Source organism: Acinonyx jubatus, chromosome B4, assembly GCF_027475565.1.
Source record: "Acinonyx jubatus isolate Ajub_Pintada_27869175 chromosome B4, VMU_Ajub_asm_v1.0, whole genome shotgun sequence".
In the NCBI taxonomy this organism is placed as follows: Eukaryota; Metazoa; Chordata; class Mammalia; order Carnivora; family Felidae; genus Acinonyx; species Acinonyx jubatus.
This window is the reverse complement of record NC_069387.1, coordinates 98058018-98079484: the sequence shown is the minus strand read 5'-3', so window position 1 is coordinate 98079484 and position 21467 is coordinate 98058018. Positions and strand designations below refer to the sequence as shown.

The 21467-nt window shown below is 35.4% G+C and overlaps 1 protein-coding gene, 1 long non-coding RNA gene and 1 pseudogene across 15 annotated transcripts in view; 1 reads left to right on the top strand and 2 right to left on the bottom strand.

Annotated features, from left to right (window-relative positions):
- The window catches only part of OSBPL8 (oxysterol binding protein like 8), a 153969-nt gene that overhangs the window by 76634 nt on the left and 55868 nt on the right, over nucleotides 1-21467 (top strand). For 9 of the 14 annotated variants that reach the window (XM_053226509.1, XM_053226511.1, XM_027071205.2 and 6 more), the window contains one exon: nucleotides 2289-2426. In XM_053226509.1, the coding sequence (XP_053082484.1) occupies nucleotides 2289-2426 (138 nt within the window). Of the gene's footprint in view, nucleotides 1-2288; nucleotides 2427-13948; nucleotides 20546-21467 lie in introns of those variants that run through there. The other 5 variants (XM_027071206.2, XM_027071202.2, XM_027071211.2 and 2 more) reach the window with 2 other exon arrangements.
- Nucleotides 9473-14336, bottom strand: LOC106967406 (ras-related protein Rab-5A-like; annotated as a pseudogene).
- Nucleotides 9473-21467, bottom strand: part of LOC128316437 (uncharacterized) — an 83734-nt gene continuing 71739 nt past the window's right edge. Inside the window, exons 4-5 of the long non-coding RNA XR_008300354.1 lie at nucleotides 17191-17227; nucleotides 9473-13101 (exon numbers count right to left, since the gene is read on the bottom strand). This is a non-coding gene — a long non-coding RNA (uncharacterized LOC128316437). The remainder of the gene's footprint in view (nucleotides 13102-17190; nucleotides 17228-21467) is intronic.

Below are 21467 nucleotides of genomic sequence, written 5' to 3'. Positions count from 1 at the left end.
TAAACAAATGATATAATTTCAGATAGTGATAAGAGCAACAGTGAAAATCATGTATGATAAAGTGATAGAGTATAATCGTGGCAGAGTGCACACTAACCAAAAAAATAAAAGAATTGATAAATTTCATAGGCATGATGAAGAGCTTTGTTGAAGATAGGGCATTAGAGCACAGACAACACGTAGAGAGGGGTCAATAATGTGAACCTCTGCAGTAGGAGTTTTCCAGGTTGAGAGAACAAGAGATAGACCCAGACACTGGAGCAAAATGGCATGTTTTAAGGAATACCACGAAGGCCATTCTAGCTGGAGCCAAGTAGCCAAGTGACTAAGGAGAGTAGTAGAGAATGAGATTGTAAAGGTAAGCAGAGGCCAGACACTTTTCAGTTCGTATGCCATGGGATTCAAGTATAATGGAAAGCATTGAGGATATTTCTGTGTGGCGCAGATCTGATTCATGATTTACAAAGATTATTCAGGTTTCTGTGTAGAGAATGAATTCTAAACAAGCAAAGAGCAAGACAGTAAGTCTGGAGACTAGGTAAAAATCTGTTGCTGTGATCCAGTGGACAGGTAATGGTGGCTTAGAATAGGGTGATAGTTGTAGAAGTGGGAAGAAGTAAAAAGATGCAAGATAAATTCTGAGGGTAAACTATAAAGATCTCACAAATAAATCAGGTGTGAAGTGTTTAAGAAAGAGAAAAATAAAAGAATATATCTGAAGTTTTTGGCCTGAGAAAGTGGTGGAGGACAATAGTGAGTGGTAGGTTTGGAGGATAAACAGAATCAAGAATTATGCTCTGGATAAATTTGAGATGCCTGTTAAAAAGTAGAGGCTAGTATAAGGCAGGCAATTGGACGTGTGAGTTTAGTTCAGGAAGAGATAAATTCAGGAGTCCTCAGTGTATAGATTCTTTTTTTTATGGACTTGATGGGAACATAGACTTTTTATATCTTTACTTGGATGTTAAGTGGAAGGTTTTTGTGTTTTGGGGTTTTTTTGTTTTGTTTTGTTTTTTGTTTTTTAGTTTTTACATTGAAATGTACAAAGCTAAAATATAGATCTTGAAAACTTGAGCACAATAGAAAACAATTTAATTTAAAAGAGTTGATTTAAAAGGTACAGTGATAAAAATGTGAACATGATGTTCTGGTTAAGTTACAAATTAAATCTGTAGTGAAGACAGAATCATTCTTTCTCAAGATAAGGCTAAGCTTTTGTAGGCAGAAAGCACAGAAACAAAATGAATGGACATGGAGATGGCTAGGGCACTGTGGATTTCGTCACAATTTGCCCTATTCCTTCATTTGAGTATTTTTCTCTTTTCTGCCCTCTCTGCAAGTGGGCATTGCTCTTCTTCATTAGCAAATGGGTGAATAACGACTTTAAACACTATTTAAATTGATTATTGAGGCAGCAAGCTTTTAAGAGATTAGACTTTGGAACCAAATGCTCCTGAGTTAGACATCTTACCTCTATTACTGAGTCTTAGGTAAAGCAGTCTCTGAATGAACCTCAAGTTTTCCTATTTCTAAAACAAGAATCATACCTATTTTTCATGAAAATTAGGAATTAGAGTAGAAATTCTAGTGAATATGAATATTTTATATTGCTACTAATTTGTATTTTTTCTGATTACTAATGAAGGTTGAGTATTTCATATGTTTAGTGACCGTTTGTATTTCTTTTTAAAAAAAAATTTTTTAACGTTTGTTTATTTTTGAGAGGGACAGAGTGTGAGCGGGGGGGAGGGGGGGCAGAGAGAGACAGACAGACAGACAGACAGAATCTGAAGCAGGCTCCAGGCTCTGAGCTGTCAGCACAGAGCCCAGTGTGGGGCTCAAACTCCCGAACTGTGAAATCACGACCTGAGCTGAAGTCAGACTCTCAACTGACTGAGCCACCCAGGGGCCCCCATTTTTTTTTTTTAATGCAATGACTTTGTCTCTTGCTTATTGGTTTATTGGCAAATGTAAAAAGTTAATAGCACAATGAAAAGGCCATAGTAAACTTTGGAGTACCTTTCATTTTTAGTTGACTGTATTTTCATTTTTATAATGTCTAAATTTTGTGTAATTGGACCCATACGTAGCAATCAGTTCCTCTTGGATTGATGGCAAACTACAATTAAAAGAAAATAAAAGTTATGCAGATTTATTAAAGTACAGAGTTGGAAAACAAATATAACTATTGAGGCTATTTCAATCATAGTTCTATACCGTATTATTAACTGTGTAATTATGTAAATGTGTAACATCAGTACTAATTCTTTTATTCTTCTTTCCTTGAGCTGTGGTAGCAAACAGTGACGAATCTCAACATCTGACACCAGGAAAGATGAGTCAGCGCCAAGGGAAAGAAGCTTATCCAACACCAACCAAAGATTTGTATCAGCCGTCTTTTAGTCCAGCAAGTCCTCATAGTCAGGGTAAGAAATTGTGCTTTTAATTTAGTTGTGGTTATAAGGGGAGAATGACATTTTAGGTCTATCATAATTTTTTCTTTGTAGCTATTTGGTTTTATGGGTTTTTTGTTTGCTTTGGTCATCTATTTTACTCTTGAAATGAGTTTATTTTCCTTTAGAGTCCTTTTAATTCCTCTTATATTCCCCAGTGTACTTGGTTAGTTATACTGTTCTAATTGAGTGATTCTCAAACTTTGTGGTCTCAAGACTCCTTTACACTGTTAAAAATTATTGAAGACCTCAAAGAACTTTTATGTGGATTAACCTATCGGTATTTATCATAAAATAGAAGGAAGAAATTTTAAAAATGTTTATACTTAATCATTTAAATTTATAATAATAAGCCTTTTACATGAATAACGTTTTTATTAAAAATAACTATGTTCCTCCTTCCTTTCCCTCAAAAAAAAGTATTGAGAAGAGTGGTATTCTTTTCCTTCATGGTCTTTCAGACTTGCCACTATTAACATTATGGGCTGGATAATTCTTGCGGGGGATGTCCTGTGCATTGTAGGGTATTTAGCAGCATCTTTGGCCTCTACCCACTAGATGACGATAGCATTTTCTCCAGCTGACAACCAGAAATAGCTGACACTTTGCCAGATGTCCCTTGAGGGACAAAATTGTCATTGGTTGAGAACTACTATTTACAATTTTTGCAAATCTCTTTAATATCTAGTTTACAAACAGACACCCAGATTTTCATATCTGCTTCTGCAATCATGATGTAATGATTCGATTGAAGAATATGAACAAAGTCTGGCCTCACACACATACATAGTCGGAAAAGGGAGGATTACATTAATAGCTTAATACATAAATGCAAATAGTCTTTGATACACACCAAAATTTGACAAGTGGTAGTTTCTTTTTTTTTTAAGTTTATTTATTTATTTTGAGAGAGAGGGAGGGAGGGAGGGCGGGAGGGAGTGGCAGAGAGAGAAGGGGACAGAGAGAATCCCACGCAGGCTCTGTGCTGTCTGTGCAGAGTCTGGCACAGGGCTCGATCCCATGAACCATGAGATCATGACCTGAGCCTATATCAAGAGTAGACGACACTTAACAGAGTGTGCCATCCAGGCACCCCACAAGTGGTAGTTTCTTAAATATTGGTTGCAAAGTAGAATCTGAAACCGCATCAATAATCTTTTCGTACTCTCTTAAGTTAAAGTCCATTCATCTCTCTTGAACTTTGAATGGTTCTTTACTCATGCATGATTTTTTTTAACATCAAGCATTAGTCATTTGGGAAATAGTTACTGAATTACATAGATCTACTAAGTGTTGACACATTTTAAAATACAATACAAAGATGTACTTTATGCATACTTCTCATCTTGTCACACAGAAATGTTAAAACCATCAGGGTTTAAGATGAATAATTTTTAATGCTTCATCAACAACATCTGTAAGTGAAACTGGCCTTTTACTGTAAGTGCATGGCAGTGAAGAAATCAGTGACCCTACAGCAGTTAGTCTCTCTGCGTTGATTTGTGCTAAGGTGTTAGCACTTTGAACATTGCTTTTGTGCTGTCAGTGCAAATGTCAACACAATGAAAATCTATTATGGAAGTAGTTTTAACCTTGCAGACTCTCTAAAAGAGTCTTGGGGACTCCTAAGGATTATGGATCTCACTTCCTAATTCATATTTGATAAATTTCATATCTTGAATTCTGCTTAGCACAGTTTATTTAATCAGATGCTTTGAACTCTCTTGCGGTACTACGGTAGCAATGGTGGAAAGATTTCTGCTTTTAAAACTAAGCACTTAAGTTTGGTGTTTTAAAGCTAATGTATACTTAGGTTATCAAATATTTTAAAAATTTAATTTGGAGTCTTAACTATCACAATGTCTCTATAATTATTCAGGTTTTGGTATTGTGACTGAATTATTCTTTGAAAGTAGGCTTTAGTGACTTCTTTTTAAATGAATATTAATTGGTAAATAGTAAGTTACATGATCATTTTGTACTTTATTTCAGTGGGAAATGTTTAATAAATAATAATTATGATTATTTTAAATAAATTATTCTGTTTGAGTTGTAAGCTGATATTTCAGCTGTTGCTGTACTTAAGCATCTTAAGCTCATTTAGAAATTATTTTAGTGACCCATGTAAACCTCTAATTTTTGCATTTAAAGCAGCTCTAGTGTCAGTTATATCTTGATTTGCACCTGATTAATATTTATGGAGTGAATTACATGCTGAATATACTTTTTATTAAAGTCAACCTATTGGCTTTGTGTAATGCAAAATATCTTGGGTTTACCTACTGAAAGTCCATGTCAGAGTGTCCAGGTGTCAGATTTGTTTTGAAATAAGGTAGATTCATTAACTCTTGATTATGAGGAAGATAAACTGCTGGAGGAGATTAACAAATATTCTGTAAACCTCTTTGATTTGTCTACAATATCTCAAATACTCTTGCTTAGTATTATCAGCTTGTGAATGGAAAGACTTAAGAGTTCTAGAAACTTACAGTAATAATGACTAACTTTTAATGCTCTTCATGTCTCTAAGTGATTTTTTACATGCATTAGCTCCTAGAATGCTTGCAAGAACCTTATGGTGTATAAATCATTTTCCCTGTTTCACAAGTGAGGAAACTGAGCACTTGGTAAGGGTAATTTATTTTTATTATTCAGATTTATAACCAAAAATTTCACTAGATAACTGCATTTATGTCCCTCCCATTCTCAAAAAGTCACCAGTTGACTATTGCCTAGAGCAGTGGCTTCTGAGTCTGGCTGTGTCTGAGAATCAATCACCTGGGAGCTTTGCTTAGATACAGATTTCTACTCCAGCCTTTCAGAAGCTCTGGGAGCTGTTTTTTCCTCTAGGGTGAGGCTCTGTATTTATGAAACTCTCCAGGTGTCTCTGATGTAGTAACATTTGGACAAACCGTCGAGAGCTTAAATTCCAGATTCCATAATCTGGTAATCAGGACTCTTAATTTGTCTGATTTTATTCTACCTTTACAATTTCATTTTGTGTTTCCCCTCATCATGAACCCAGCGGGATGACTTTCTTTGCTATTCTCCCGCAAGACTGTGCTTTTATTTATCCTGGTATCCTCCACTATGGAATGGAATGAATGCCTTCTCCCTTCCCTTTACTTATCTAAACACTTCTCAAATCCCAGGGTGCCATTAGTAAAAAATGGCCTCAGAATAAGGATCCAATCAAGATCAGGCTTCTGTAAGATTCTGTGTTGAGAGTTCAGAAAGGCAATGTCTGTTGGAGCCTTTCAAAAGGGCTTTAAAGAGTCTAAAAGGTGTACCTTTCAGAATATCTCAGCTAGCCAGAAGAGCTTCTAAGCCTTTTAAGTCCACTGTCCTACAGCACCATGACATAGCCCAGAGGAGTGAACTGGCTATATGTCAAAGAAATCTGTGGATGTGGCATCTGTTAAATTGAGTTAATTCTAATAAAATTCATAAGAAACTCACAATGTTTTTACAAGAATGGTGCTGATAGAAACACCACCAGCGTAGATGGAAAAGGATAGTTCAACTAAAAAGAGCCTTTGTGTGTGGGGAGAATCCCAATCTTATGTGGGCATGAAGCAGGCTGAGAAAACTACACTGTTGCAAACATGGACCATTTCTTATGAAATGGGAAGACTGACTCAGGGGATGGGTCCAGGAGCCCACCCAGAAAGAAGGCAGAGTCAAGAGCCCCAAAGGACTATTTTCAAAGAACATAACTGTGCTTTTTTGTTTGTTTGTTTTATTTAATTAATTAATTTTTCAGAGAGAGCGCACAAGTGGAGGAGGGGGCAGAAGGAGAAAGAGAATCCCAACCAGGCCCCACTCTCAGTGCATGATGGAGGGCTCGATCCAATGACCCTGGGATCATGACTTGAGCTGAAATTAAGAGTCAGATGCTCAACTGGTTGAGCCGCCCAGGCACCCCCATAACTGTTCTAATCAAACTGCTGATGACATGTGCCAAGCAGATTTCACAATAGCTGTGGGACTATTTATTGTGCCTTCTGTGTAACTCCTCATCCCCTTCATCTTTTGAACCCCAGTGTCCATTGTAGTCCTACCCCTGGCTTACTACAGTGGGGCAGAGAAGCTATCTTTTGAGGTGATGGGATTTTGGCTTCAGAGGAGGTACATCTGAGAAGCTACATGTGAGGAACTAAACCCAAGGAGTACCATTTGCAGTTGCACCTGATTTAAATAATTAGACCCAGCCTTATAGTCAGTGCTATAATAGAATGACATTTTGGCTTGGGGGAGACATTGAGTGTATTTTGGATGTAGAAGGAATGTGAATTAAGTGGACTGTGGTGTGTTTCATTTTCAAAGATGACTGCAACAATATCTTTCATCTTATATGCCTTTTTTTTTATGCGTTCTTGCAACTTTCCCATCAAGAAATGGAGTTTATTCTTCCTTTACCCCTACCCTTTCAACATGCAATCTAGAAGCACAAAATAGCCCCAGCTTGCTATAGTCATCCCAGCTGAAGGTCCGTAAGAGTGACAAGCCATATTGGGTATTCTGGCAGATACTGTGTGGATCAGAGACAAGCCACCACCAACCTCAACTTGCCTAATTGCAGCATTGTGAGCAAATAATTTAATGTTTTAAAGCACTAAGTTTTGTGTAGTTTAAGGTACAGCAATAGATAACTATAATAGTAGGCAACACAGTGATTAGAATTATATTCATAAATTGGGAAGAATATAGTACCAATGAGAAGATTCACTAGACTGTACTATCTAGGTAAGGTGAATACAGCCTGGATGGGAGTGACAGTGGTGGGAATAAAAAAAGGAAAATTTGTCCCGGATTAGTGAATGATTTGGGTGGAGGCGACAGTGGAAAGAGGGAAGGAAGAATCCGCAATGACTCCTACATATTTTGCTTGGGAAACTAGTTTAAAAGTTTACCAAGATAGGGAACTATGGAGGAAGACCCAAGTTTGGGGGAAAGATGCTGAGGATTCCAGTTTTGGACATGGTGAGTTTGAAGTGTGTTAGAGCTATCCACATGGCATGTTAAGGAGGAGATTGGCTTTATGAGTTCAGGGTTTAGTAGACACTTCTGCACTAGAAGTGTAGATTTGGAAGTCATCAGCATAGAGTAATTGAGATGGTTAAAACAACCATATGCATCAGTTTAGAGATTCCCAGACAGTATTGTGTTTTAAATGAAGTAAAATAGAATCAAAAGATCAAAGCTTGTGTGATCTGTGAAATTTTTATCTTCATACACTCATACGTGTACTTATGTAAAATATATTTCTCATTGTAAGTTGTAAAAAGTTTGGGAAGAATTGAAGCTTGAGAAAAGTAGTTGGAATACCATCCTAAAAAATGTCAACATTTAAGGATATGATGGAGAAAGTATTGGCAGAGGAGCTTTGTAAAGGAGTGTTGTATCCCAGAAGAATGAAACAGACGGTTTTATGAGGGAGGAAGAGTGACCTGTAGTTTTACGTGCAGCTCAGAAGTCAAGCCAGTTAAGAAAAATGATCCATTGACAAGATATCATTGCTAACATTTGTGAATTCAGTTTTGGGGACAGTGATGAAGGCAGAAGATGAGAGCAATAGGATGAGTAAGAAAGATAAGGAATTGAAGACAGTTGGCAAACTCTTTCAGGAATTGTGCCTTTGAAGGGGAGGAATGTGTATGGTAGCTAGAGAAAGACAATGGGGCAAAAAGGAGATTTAAGAAAGGCGATATTTGAGCATGTCCAAATGTTGACAGGACAAAGTCAGTAAAGAGAAATACATAATTAGTTGGGCAGGTCTCAGAGGAGGCAACCATGATGGGTTTCATTGTGAAGGTGAGGTGTTGACAGGCCTAGGAACACAGCTGGAAAGTGGAAGAACCATGGTAGTGGGGTGCCAGATAGTGTTTGGGCCTCAGTTGAGGTTGATATTAACCTGCCTCAGTGTGAGATTATCTTCTGTGAGGTTAGGCTTTACTAGGTATGTGCATAAAAGTGGCAGAGTAGGCATGGGATGCTGGTAGGGGAGTGGAGGTTTAATGGATGAGTTTGGTTAATTGCTTCGGTGGAGGGGGTGGGATCTGTAGGAGGAAATGTCAGAATTAGTGGACAGCTCAGTGTGTAAGTAAGTGGCTTTGGGGGCTGAGGCAAGCTCCAACAGATGAATACTGAATTGATAGAATAATGGAGGGTTAATGTAAATGGAAGAAAGGTATGGAGAGTAAATGGCATTGTCAGTAAGCTCCTCAGGAAAGAGATTGTCCTTTTTAAAAAAAAAAAATACTCATCTGTTCCTAGCATACATAGTAACTTGAACATGGTAAGTACTTTTGTGTTGAATAACTGAATGAATGTCTATATTGAGCACCTTTTATGTGTTTAGTCCCTGCCCTTGTGAAGCTTTAGTCTCATTTTTTTTTTTTTTTTTTACTGAATAGATGCAATTCTGGGGGCAATGTTCATGTACTTGAACCTGTTCTCTAACATGAATCTCATCTATGATATTGTTCCCATGTTTGCTAAAGAGAAAGGTCCCACAAGAGAGTGGATGACAATGCATCAGGAAAAAATGGCATTATATTGGTGCCATTTGCTGAACTCTTGCTATTAGCTACCATTTATTGAGCGCTTACCAAGTTTGGCTAATATGCTAAAAGTCTTATGTGCAAAATTATATTTAACTGTTGAAACAACCTCATAAAACATAGAAGCAGTTACTCTGCTTCACAAATGAGAAAACTAAGGATCAGGGAGGGATGTTAAGTCATTTGTTCAAATTCACAAAACTAGTAAATGTCAGAGGCAGTTTTCAGTCTCAGGACTGTCATAGCCTATAGTCTTAATACTCCACTCTGCAGGAGTAAATACAGGGTCAGCTGTTTTCTTTTTGTTTTATACATGCTGTCATGTTAGAAGTTTGTTTTGCTGGTACTTTAGAATGGCAAAGAGTCTGATTGTTCCTGTTTTCTGGCTGAGTCTCCTTCATGCATATTGATTCATACCAATTTAATGTAGGTCATTATCCCTTAAAAACAGTTAAGTTGTTAGTTTTTGTTTTTGTTTTTGTTTTTGTTTGTGGTGCGGTTTCCTTCCATTGATTTAGGATTTTCTTTTCTTTTTTTTTGAAGAAACTAGGGCCACTGATTCTTCTCACTAAAGCCCACACATATCAGGATAGTCTTTTATTTGTTATATGTTTAAATTATGGTAAAGAGATTATTCCAGAACTTATTTACATGCCAGATTTTTACCTTAAGTATACCAGTTTCCTTAAAAATAGTTTGAACTTTAGAATGATTACAGTTTCTTAAATAGGATGGTATTTGTTTTATGCTGACTTCTTTGACATATTTTATGTAATTCAGTTGTTTGTCAAGAAAGAGAAATATGTATATTTATTAGGTTATTGTCTCCCCTTTCTTCTTCTACTTTCGAATAAGAACAGTGCCCAGGGAGCCTAGAGACTAAATTATAGCTCATCTCACATATACTCTGTTCCCTCTAGAGAACATTTGCAGTTGTTATCGAAGCTTGATGAGTTAACTGTAGTTCATCCTGTAGCTACCCTTTCATTCTTTGGTCATAAAAAGCGATTTTGCATACTTTTAGTTTTATAAAACCATCTTTCAGTTGTAGTGCTTTGTGAGAGAATATAAAATGTTGTTTTGTCAAAACTTAAAGGAGTAGGTTTCAAATTAATTTTTAAATGTTAAAAATTTTAAGACTTTTAAAACTAAAAGTTACCTATTTAATCAGTTATCTGCTTAACTAGTTTTAGCTAAAATAATTTAGACCATGCTTGGTTTATCTAGACTTGAATTAAAAGGTACATGCTTTGAATTAAAGGTACAATGAGTTTCTGTTATCCTTTAGTAAATTCTCTTAAACCTCAAAGTCCCTTCACCTTGAATGCCCTGGTAGCATTAAACATGATGTGATGGGTGTGTATCTACCACTTAATAGAAGACTTCAAAGTAAAGGGGGATTTTCTTTGCAGAGTTTACTAGTGCGAAGATGTTGTACCGTATTCCCCAGGGTGACAGTTTTAGACATCGCTGGTATAAGTCTCAGGTGACACCTTCATTTAAGTGGTTTATAGACGAAAGGAGACCAAGAAGTCAGTTTCCTCCATGAATCGAAGCAGTTCCTCCTTCCTTGGTAAGCTATTCCTAGGATCAATTCTTAAACACTGATAAGACTCAAGACACGTAACAAATGTGTCTTGAATGTATGTGCTGTATTTCATGAAAATTGTTTTACCTGAAAGAGTACTTGAATTTATCCCCACCATCTTTATTTTTTTTTTTTCTCCTAAATGCTGTGCTTTGGTTAGTAGACATAGGTCATTTTCATTACAAATAGTATATAAGTTAGAGGTTATGTTAATTTTCTTCTGAGTTTTTGAATCCTCACTGTTGGACTTTTGAAGTTATTTCTTAAGACAGAATTGTTTTCTGTTTGAAATTCCTTGTGTTCAGATAGTTGCTTCAGAGGTATGGAAGTTATTAAATAATTAAAAAATTAAAATATTTGGCAAATTAAAAAAATGAGAACGCAATATTTTTCTAAATCCCTCCTGTGAAATGTTGCTATATCTGTGTTTTTCAAATGTTCCTATGCTCCTGTAGATAAAACTGAAATAGTTTGAAAACATTTATTGAAAATAATTTAGCCCTGTTTTAAGCATCTTTGCAAAGATGAGACGAGTCTGTCTTACCATTGCCAGGCCTTGTTAATTGCTTCTTTAACAAAGCAGCAAGATTAACATTAAGAGTACTAAAGCACTGTTTTTCCTATAAATGTTCTCTGTGTTTGTGTATGCATGTGTGTATTTAATTAAAATACATGCGTGTGTATTTATTTATATTTACTTAAGATATGTATGTGTGTGGGGGCGCCTGGGTGGCTCAGTCAGGTAAGCACCCGACTTTGGCTCAGGTCATGATCTCACGGCTCTTGAGTTCGAGTCCCATGTCGGGCTCTGTGCTGACAGCTCAGAGCCTGGAGCCTGCTTCGGATTCTGTCTCTCTCTCTCTCTCTCTCTGCCCCTCCCCTGCTCACACACTCACTCTCTCTCAAAAATAAATAAAAACTAGAAAAATATTTAGAAAGGTGTATGTGTGTGTGTGTATGTTTACTTAAGATAACATTAAAGAATTATAAGGTACTACTTGCACTAGTTTCTCAGTGCTTTTTCCGTTGGGATTTCCTCCCATTTGTTTCCAAAGTCTGAGAGGTTGAGATCACCTTCTTAGCAAGACTGGTAAAATAGTTTCACCTATAGACTTGATTGCTACAATTTTCCTTTCCTAATTTGAGGCATGGAGAGGCACGTTTCTGTATTATTATAGCAAGATGATATGAATTTAATTTACCAAGGAATATTTGCATTATTTCTGAGAGAAAATAAACAGTTTCATAGAAATTTTTCGGTTTTCATTTTGGTTGTTGTAAGTTTGAACATACATAAGTTTTAAGAGTGAAGCAGTAAGGGGGGCCTGGGTGGCTCAGTCAGTTAAGCATCCAACTCTTGATTTCAGCTCAGGTCATGATCTCATTGTCCCTGGGCTTGAACCTCACATCAGGTTCTATGCTCACAGTGTGGAGCCTGGCTTGGAATTGTCTCACCCTCTCTGTCCCTCCCCTGCTCATTCATTCATTCATTCATTCTTTCTCTCTCTCTCCTTTTCTGTCTCTCTCCTTTTCTCTCTCTCTCTCAAAATAAATACATAAACTTTAAAAAAGAAGAAAGAATGCAACAGTGAAAGTTTAGCAAACTCATATTTTCCAAGTGAAGGAAGGATGTTTGAGACAAATGGACATTTCCTCCTATGGAGTACAGAATTTTCCAAGGGTCTCCTCCATCAAGCTGGCCTTTATTTATTCTGTTTGGTACAGAGTTCTATACTAGAACAGAAGACAAACCAAAAATGATATTTTCAGCCCCTGCCTTGAGTTTAATTTATAATTAGGAATTTAGGGACAACATGAGCTGTCTTCAATATAAAACTAAACACTGGTGAATGGTTTTCCTTACTAATTCTGAATTACTATAAATGTACAAGTTGTGCTACCAGTTCAACACTTAAATAGATTAAATCATCTCTGACACATGGTAGATTTCATACTATAAGGAAAATACCTAAAACAGTGCAATATACTGAACTGATCAAAGTAAAATATACTTTGGAAAACAAGTCTGCAAGATTTTTGCTAACATACTGCAATACTTACGTTACAAATTACTGGTACATTGTTTATCATGGTTCTAGTCCTTGTGGGAACAAATTAAGCCCCTTCCTTTCAAAGGGAGAGTAAGGAAAAATTAGTTGTTTCATAATTTTGTATACTTTTAAGCAACTCGTAAATATCACAGAAGAGTAATAAACATTTACGGAGACTATAGTGCAGTACCTTATTTATAGTATGGCTGAAGATCAAATTTCAAATAATCAAGTTTGAATGTACATAATTGTTAGTGCATTGACAATAATATGTCCAAGGGGAACAAAAGCCCCTTCTCTGCTCCCAGACAACAAAACCTGTGTATAATGGCCAACAATGATTGAACAGAAATCACAGATACCTGGTTTGTTGCATTTCTGTTGAAGAGTTCACATGTTTGAAAGGAACACTGTCCGTTAAGATGCATTTATTAGGTTTCATATTCCTAAAACAGGATGAGGTTACATTAGACTTTTTTTTTACCCCATTAAAAATACCAGGACTGGCTATAATTTAGATCCCACTAATGTTCGTTTATTCCCCCTAAAGATGTGGGTTTGTTTTCTTGTGGTTAATTTGTTAAAATATGGAATGTACATTTTAAATGTGCATACTAAGAGAAATTACCAGTTGCCTGAATACTGTAGTTAAACAAAAATGTTTTTAGAATCTTTTCTAAAAAAAAGTTTTTTGAAAAACCCTAATTGATAAGTTCCAAATCTTTTTCATAGAACTGGCTGGTTAACCATGGGTTTACATCATCATTTATCTCTATCCATGGTGATGAGAAATGATTCCCCCTAACCATCCACAGAAACATATGCACATACATAGCTCTCATTCCCCCCTCCTCCTTCTGAAACATTAGAGGGTCACTTGCATGTTATTAAAAATTAAGTTCAAAACACTTAAAATAATTCTGTATTAGAAACTTGACTCTGTCATAGGTCTCTTCTTTTTGAAAGTCATACTGGGCTGGTTAAATGCTCTAATTCCACTGTCCTTAACATTTAAGAAGCAGAAGAATATTTCAGCAAGCTCAAACTGGAGGTTTAGTAACTACAACACTGACTCCTGGTTGGCTGCATGGGTTCAGTAAGGTCTACCCTTTTTCCTCTGGCAGAATTTGCTCCTGGTTTCTGTGGTTCATTCTTGGGCAGCATTTTAGCTACTGCCATGAATATTTCATTTACATTCATCCATGTCTTAGCTGATGTCTCCATGAATAATAAACTGTTGTCATCTTCGTAGGACTGTGCTTCCTGGAAATCGACAGCCCTTTCATTTGCAAGGTTAGCCTTATTTCCTGATAAAGCTATTACATTGCTTGGGTGGGCTTGTGTCTGAAGTTCTTTAGCCCAGTTTTTGGCTCTGCCAGAGGACTCATCTGTGATATCATATACAACTATGGCTGCTTGTGCTTCTCTGTAGTACATGGTGCTAGGCTATGGTAGCATTCTTGACCAGCTGTATCCCATATGTCAAACTCTACTGTTGTGTCATCAAGGCACAACAGTGTCTTATGGTACTCTCTTGAAATTCATGAAATTGGCCCTTCACAAAATGCAGTTACAGGCTTGATTTGCCAACACCAGACTCTCCCAGAAGTACTAGTGTGAACTGGCATATATTATTTCCAGTATTTGGCCCGTTGGGTCTTGTTGCTCCTTAATTAGCCATGTCCAGATTTGAAAGAAAGCCCTAATTTTCAGTGTCTTAAGTGAACTTCCAGGATGCAAGGTGTCAACTTTTTTTCTTTCTGGATGCAAAGAAAGCTGAACAACTGCACCATGCGGAGCCATGGGGATAAAAGCCTCCCTGGCAGCAGGTCCCAGGCATAACCCGAGAAGAGGCTGAGGCTGTCGCTTACCAGGTAGCATATTTCCTTCTCAGGCCACCCCCTTCAGACTCGGATACAGTGTTTCAAAATTCTATTTTTAATGTGTGATTGAACTGTCAGCAAAGTAAGGGAATTAGTAGGAGGGGCAGGGTTATTGAGAGTGGGAATCCAGAGAAATGATGAGCTCTGCAACCAGCATTTGTCCTGACTAGCACTTACTGTTTTCTGAAGGTCTGAAACTTGAGTTTTAGCAAGAAAAAGGGACAAAAGGCCTGCAGCCCATTCATGATGGAAATTTGGATTGGAGATCTCTCCATGTGAAATTACAAGTCCTTCTTAGTTAAAAAACAAAAAACAAAAACAAACTTGGAAAACATACCCATAGAAGAAGACACTAGTGTGTTTGCCTTTCTTTGATGTGACTCTAGATAGAACGGGGGAGAGAGAGAGAGACTCAATACTTTGAGAAACACAATATACTCATGTAGGCTTGGAGCCAGAATTCACACTGTCTCTGTGGCAAAAACAAAAACATCCCTCCATTTAGTTGAAAATGATCTTGGGTTTTTAGTATTCAAAGGGGCCTAGAAGAATCAACACAGATACTTGTTACGGGAGAGTTTTAAGCACAAGCCTCCAAAAATTACATATGAGCTCATAACTAAAAATCAGTAAACAAAATAGCAATGAGATATCATCATGCACCTATTAGAATAGCTAAAATCCAGTACACTGACAGTACCAAATGCTAGCAAAGATGGAAAAATTAGGAAACACATGAGGAGGCAAGGCACCGTCAGAATCTACACAAACTACCTACCATCCAAACCAATATCTGCACCAACTGGAATTATAAATGACAGAATGTGATTTACTGGGTTGAAGGCAATATTGAAAGATAATGCTGGGAACCTTTCAGAATTGATGAAAGACAACAACCCTCTGATTAAGGAGGCCTCACAATTCCCAAGCAGGAAATCTAAACAACAATAATAGTTTCAGTGCTAATACTTGACAAGCAGGAATGCTGAAAAGTAATGAAGCAAGCATTTAACTTAGTGTTAGAAAAATAATAGAATGAACCTGAAGTAGGTAGAAGAAAGGAAATAATAAAGATAATAGACATAGGTGAGAGTTATCAGGAAAGATAAAGTTCGTTGTTTGAAAAGGCTAATAAATATCAAAATGAGCAGGATTAAGGGGAAAAAAAGTAGAAATATTTTTAGGAAAAAAAGACACAACTAAAAATGTAGGCAGCAACTCTAGCCAATAAATTTGAAAAATTAGATTAAATGAACAAATTTCTAGAAAGAGTACTTCCCAAAATTTATTCAGTAATAGGAAATTCTAGTGATTTTTATTATCTAATTACTAATATATATTATCTTTACAAAGACATCATAGGCTCAGATAAATTTACAAACAAGTTCTACTGAATGTTTAGGGAAAAATATAATTCCAATATCACATTAATACTGTATTTCATTAAGTCTAAAACAGTACCCCTCCTCTGACTTTAACATCTCTGAAATTGGGTTAGATCTTTAATTGATAGTGTTTTGCAATCTCCATTGGCAATTGTTAAACACTTGATATCATCTCTGAATTTGGGATCTCTTTTACAATGTAATAATATCCATCAGTCTCCTTCTCCTCATATTTTTATGACATCTCTGAAGTCAGGAATGTAGCTGATAGTTGATGGCATCTTAGAATAGAAATGGACAAATAAAAATTCTTGTGTATGGAAAGCAGACATTACAAAGAAAAGCTACAAGATATTCCTGCTCATCAATTTAGATGAAGAAGTTCTAACAAATTATTAGCAAACTGTTGAATCAAGCAAGATATAAAGAAACAATGCATTATAACCACAGTGGGGTTATTTCAGGCATTATAAGGATGGCTTTGGTATTAGAAAATCTGCGATTGTCATTTAACATACAGATTATGGGAGAAAAACTATGTTGTCATCCCATTAACAAAATGTATTTGAAAGTTTTAACATCCATTATGGTAAAAAAAAACTGTAGCAAATTAGAAATAGGAACAAATGCTATCTTAACCTTATAAAGTAACAATTAGGAACAAGGAAAAAGTGTGTACCATCTACACTTCATTACGATATTGTACTTGAAATTTAGCTAGTGAATAATGTAAAAAAAATAAAGGAGGAAACAAAATTTATTTGCAGCTAGTGTATAGTTGTTTATATAGAACCTCTCCCAAATTCACAGATAAATTATTAAAATCATTAAAAAATTACTGAATATATGTTAACTCCAGTTCTATGTACCAGTAACAAATGGTTGGAAAGATGCAGTTCAAAAAATGCCACTTAAAACAACAGAAAATAAGGTGTACGTAGGCATACATCTAATAAATCTAACAGAATATCTTTATGTAGAAAAGTATAACATTAAGATGATGTATTCTCAATAAATGGAGAGATATATTTTCAGTTAAATAGGCATACCATGTTTCCAGTAGGAAAATTCAGTATTATTTAGTATGGCACTTATCAAATTGATTTTATCTGTTCAATGTATTTTGAATCCATATCTCAACAGGATTTTTTCATGATACTTGATAAGATTATCCTAAACTGTCTAAGGATAACCAAGGGCAAAGAAGAGTGAAGACCCTCCTGAAGAATCAGAGCCAGGCAAGGGTCAGGGGTTATTTAGTACTTACCATAATGCTCTGGTAAGTTAGACAGTAGGTGTTGGTGCTGAAATAGAGACAAATGAAATACAACAGAGACTTAGAAATAATGTTATTCGTTAGATTTCTACATGACATTGTGTTAAAGGCAAAACTATGGAAACAGTAAAAAGATCCTTGGTTTCCAGGAGTTAGCAGGGAGGCAACAATGAATAGGCAGAGCACAGAAGGTTTTTATGGCAGTGAAAATACTCGGGATGATACTGTAGTGATGGATACATGTCATTATGCATTTGTCCAAACCCATGGTATGTACATCAAAAAAAGTAAACCCTAAGATAAGCTATAGACTTTGATTATGATATGTCAATATAGGTTCATCAGTTATAACAAATGTATCACTCTGGTGAGGGAAATTGATAATAGGAGAGACTACATATGTGGAGAGCCATGTGGATATATGGGAGATCTCAATTTTGCTGTGAACCTAAAACTCTAAAAAATAAAATCTTAAAAAAAAAAAAAAATCAGTGTACTGGAAGTATACTCACCTTACCCAAACATCACGGCATGGGGCAAAGAGGAGAAACTTCACCAGTGTACTATCAAGACAAGAGCCAAATTCAGAAAAAAAAAATTGGGCAGAGTTTACCCAAACAATTTTTCCTTGGTTTACAAAGAAATAGTACAATGGTATAGGACTTTTTGGGTGATGACAGCTCTTTTATATTGAGTATCCTGTTTCTTGTATCACCTTTTGCTATCACTTTTTGATAGAATATGTATTGTAGTACAGCCATTTTCAAGTGGTGTCTTTTGAGGGAAGTAAGGCTTGTGGAAAATAATTTAAGTGAGTATTTTCTAAGTTCTCCCAAGGATTATGGTGCATGGTTAGAGCTATTATAGATGTATGGAAGAAAAATTACTTCATTTTGAAGAGTGGACATTTTAGTGCACTAGCCCTAATGAACCCTAAGTGAGAGGGACTACTCTAGTAAATTATTTGAAAATATGCATGGAAAGTGAATTTTTGGTCTTGCATGTGTAAAAATATCTTTATTTTACCCTAATATGTAATTGATAGTTTGGCTGGGTATGGAATTCTAAGTTGAAAGTCATTTTCCTTCCAACTTGAAACCATTGCTTATACTGTATTTTTGTCCTAATTCCAGAATAATTGCTGATATCAGTAGCTTAATCTGATTTCTGATCTAGAGGAACTTGTTGTTATCAATTATGTGCAGAAGGATTCTTTGGCATAAATAGGGCTGGTTCTCAGTTTTTGTCATTGCTAGTTTGTGATTTAAGCTTTGTGTGATCTGCAAAACAATGACTCTTTGTTAATTTCATGCTTTCCAGTGTCAAATGTATGTTGTTGATGTATCCTGTCCTGGATACATACTTGTGGGATACATACCTATACTTTTTTATGATTTTAAAAAATTAACCCTTTATTATAATTTTAGTTGAGTTTTAGGAGGGAACACATTAGGTTAGTGTCTTTATTCTGCCATTTTAATCTGGAACTTTGCTAGATTTTATATATATTCTCCAGTTTGATCCTTATAACAATCTGATAATATAGGTAGTAGTATTTTATAAATGAGAGGACAGAGACCCACATAAATTAACTTAATTGCTTCAATGCATCCAGCTGGGATTTGAACCCAGGCAATTTAATTTCAAATCCTGCTTAACCATTACACTATAATGCCTTGAGATGCAAGCACCACTGCATGAATTAATTATAATTATTTCTCTCTTGTCTATAATTAATGGTCATTTATATTTCATGACATGGAGAAAAGAAAAAAAAACCCTCAAATCCCTGTTGTAGTTGTAATTATCAACCATTAACTTATTTTTGCCACTAATTGATTTTGAAATGCCTTTGTCCAAGAAAGATCACGTTACATAAAGGAAATTGAATTTGTTTGTTGTTAAATGTCCTGTCTAGTAAAGAGAAACAGTCTTGGACTATACAGGATGCTGTTGTATAGGAGTGGAGAACTAGCCTGGAGCCATATGCATAATAAAAGGAAGGAAACTGAGATCTTATGGTAAAGTACCTATAAAAATGAACCACTAAGTCAGTTGTAACTGAGTTAGTTTTTCAACTAAGAGAGTGTATTTCTAGGTTGGAACTCTGACCAGAAAAAATTCAGGATATATAGAGGAAGTAATTGACTAGAGCTTTTTAATTTCAATTAAGGTAGAATAAGGAAAATGGATTTTAATAGAACTAGGAAAGAATTCATTGAAATGTTAAAGGTTAGTTATAAAGAGAGCATAGTGTATTGTTTTGGCTGTTGGTACTTCCCTGTAGATTTAATGATGTGAGATAATACTAGTAACTTGGTATTAACCTAGTAAAGAAAGATATTTCCATTTATTATTGTGACAATAAAGCTGCATTTTACTTTAAATAGGAGAATTTTAAGTGGAAAATCCTCATTGGTAGATGATATATTTTGAAAAGTTTAAATGCAGTGAAGATGAACTATAGCAGCTCATTATCTGTTTCAAGGAAAATGTATTGGAGCATTCAGCATTATTATGGTGTCTTTTCAATCTTTTCTGTTGATTGGTTTGCAGTAACGCTGTCAGTGACTCCTGTATCTTTGCTAGAGGTAAAACTTAAATATTTATTTTCTGCTTTAGCTGTTAGAATCCATCAAAATTGCACTTGAAAGAGTATCTTTCCTTATGAATTCTTAATCATGGCTGAGGCAAGCAGTAAGTTAGATATAGATCTAGAGGTGTCAGGAAAGATAAACAGTGTTGTGTTTATATCCATTTCTAAAGTAAGCAAAAACTAGAAAGAATCGGAAGAGGTGGGAAGTGTGGCGGATACTACAAAAACATAACGGATGTGAGAAAAGGGTTGCATTTTACTTCATCCTGAATCTCTAAGTATTGATCTTGCTTTGTTTTACTAAGACACCAATTCAGTTCAGGGCATTGCTGGTTTGATAAAAAGGAGAAACATTAGGGGAATAGCCTTTCTTGTTTATCAGTTCATTAAAAAAAGAAAAAACCCACTAGCATGGCTTAATGCCTTTTCTGTTTATTGCTGATCTGACAGTCTCTGGTCCTTCTCCTTTGCTGTTAAATGTGTGTGTCCTTTGTTTGTGCTGGTGGGTTTCGCTACATTTGGATTTGAGAGAAAAGCCTCTTGTTGCTGTACTGATCTAATTAGCCTTCTGGGTGAACGTATACGTTAAATAGACCTTCTAAGCCATGAAAGAAGAGAGCTCACAACAACGTAGATTTTCTTCTTGTACTGTGTTTTCGCCTGTTTTATTTCCTCCACGAATTGATGGCCGAAAGCTTGTCCGGAATGCTTCATTTGGAGGATACAATGAACTTTCTCCTTCATTGCCAGGTTTGTTTGTTTAATCTTGCACTTTTTTCTTAATTTCTTGCCGACTTTTCATTAAACTAGTATTTTAAAGTCTAAAAACTGCTTTCATTTAAATGAAACAGATTATGTAGTGAAAGGTTCAGTTTTAGTGACTGCTGCTATATGGCTTGGCTTTTCCATTTTTTCTCTTACAATCTCTTAATCTCAAACTTGAGAACTAGTGATTCAGTGAAGTACAAATCTGGCATGCTGATAGCATGAATCTTTGTTTAATTGTAAAAATAAATATCATGACCCTTCGATAAAATTTAAACATTTTCTGGACTTGAGATAAATGTAAAATTCTATAAATAAACAAATATCTCTGAGGCTTTTGCAAATGAAACCCAAATATTTAATATTGATGCTTGTTTGGCTGTTTTCTGCAGAATAGTAGCTACGTTACAATTGATGTTTAGTTTAAACTTTAATTAGCTCAAGTCCTGACTAAAGTGAAATTTTCTACCTGAGTATAATTTTTGAAATGCCTCCCTTCTTGTTAGATGTATTTGTGTATAATTAGGTTTTGCTAAGAAATTGTTATTTTTAAGGTAATATTTTTAATATTGCAATTAGCCATTTGACAGTTAAGATTTAGACATTAAATGATTAATAAGATGTAGATGTAAATTGGTCTTTTATTGTATGAAAAAGATTTATTGTAGCAAATATTTGGATATAGATTTTAAAATATTTAAAAATCTTTGTTTTCCTTTCAAAATTTTAAATCCTTTCATAATTTTATCTATTCTTTTGAGGTTATATTTTTCTTTTAAAATAAAAATATTCTTTTAATACTCCTGACAAAGAAATACTGACTGAAACTGGTGCTTGCTTTGACCATTTATATATTTTTCTGACACGTTTTGTTAAATTTGAATTATATTTTCTACTTTCACACAAG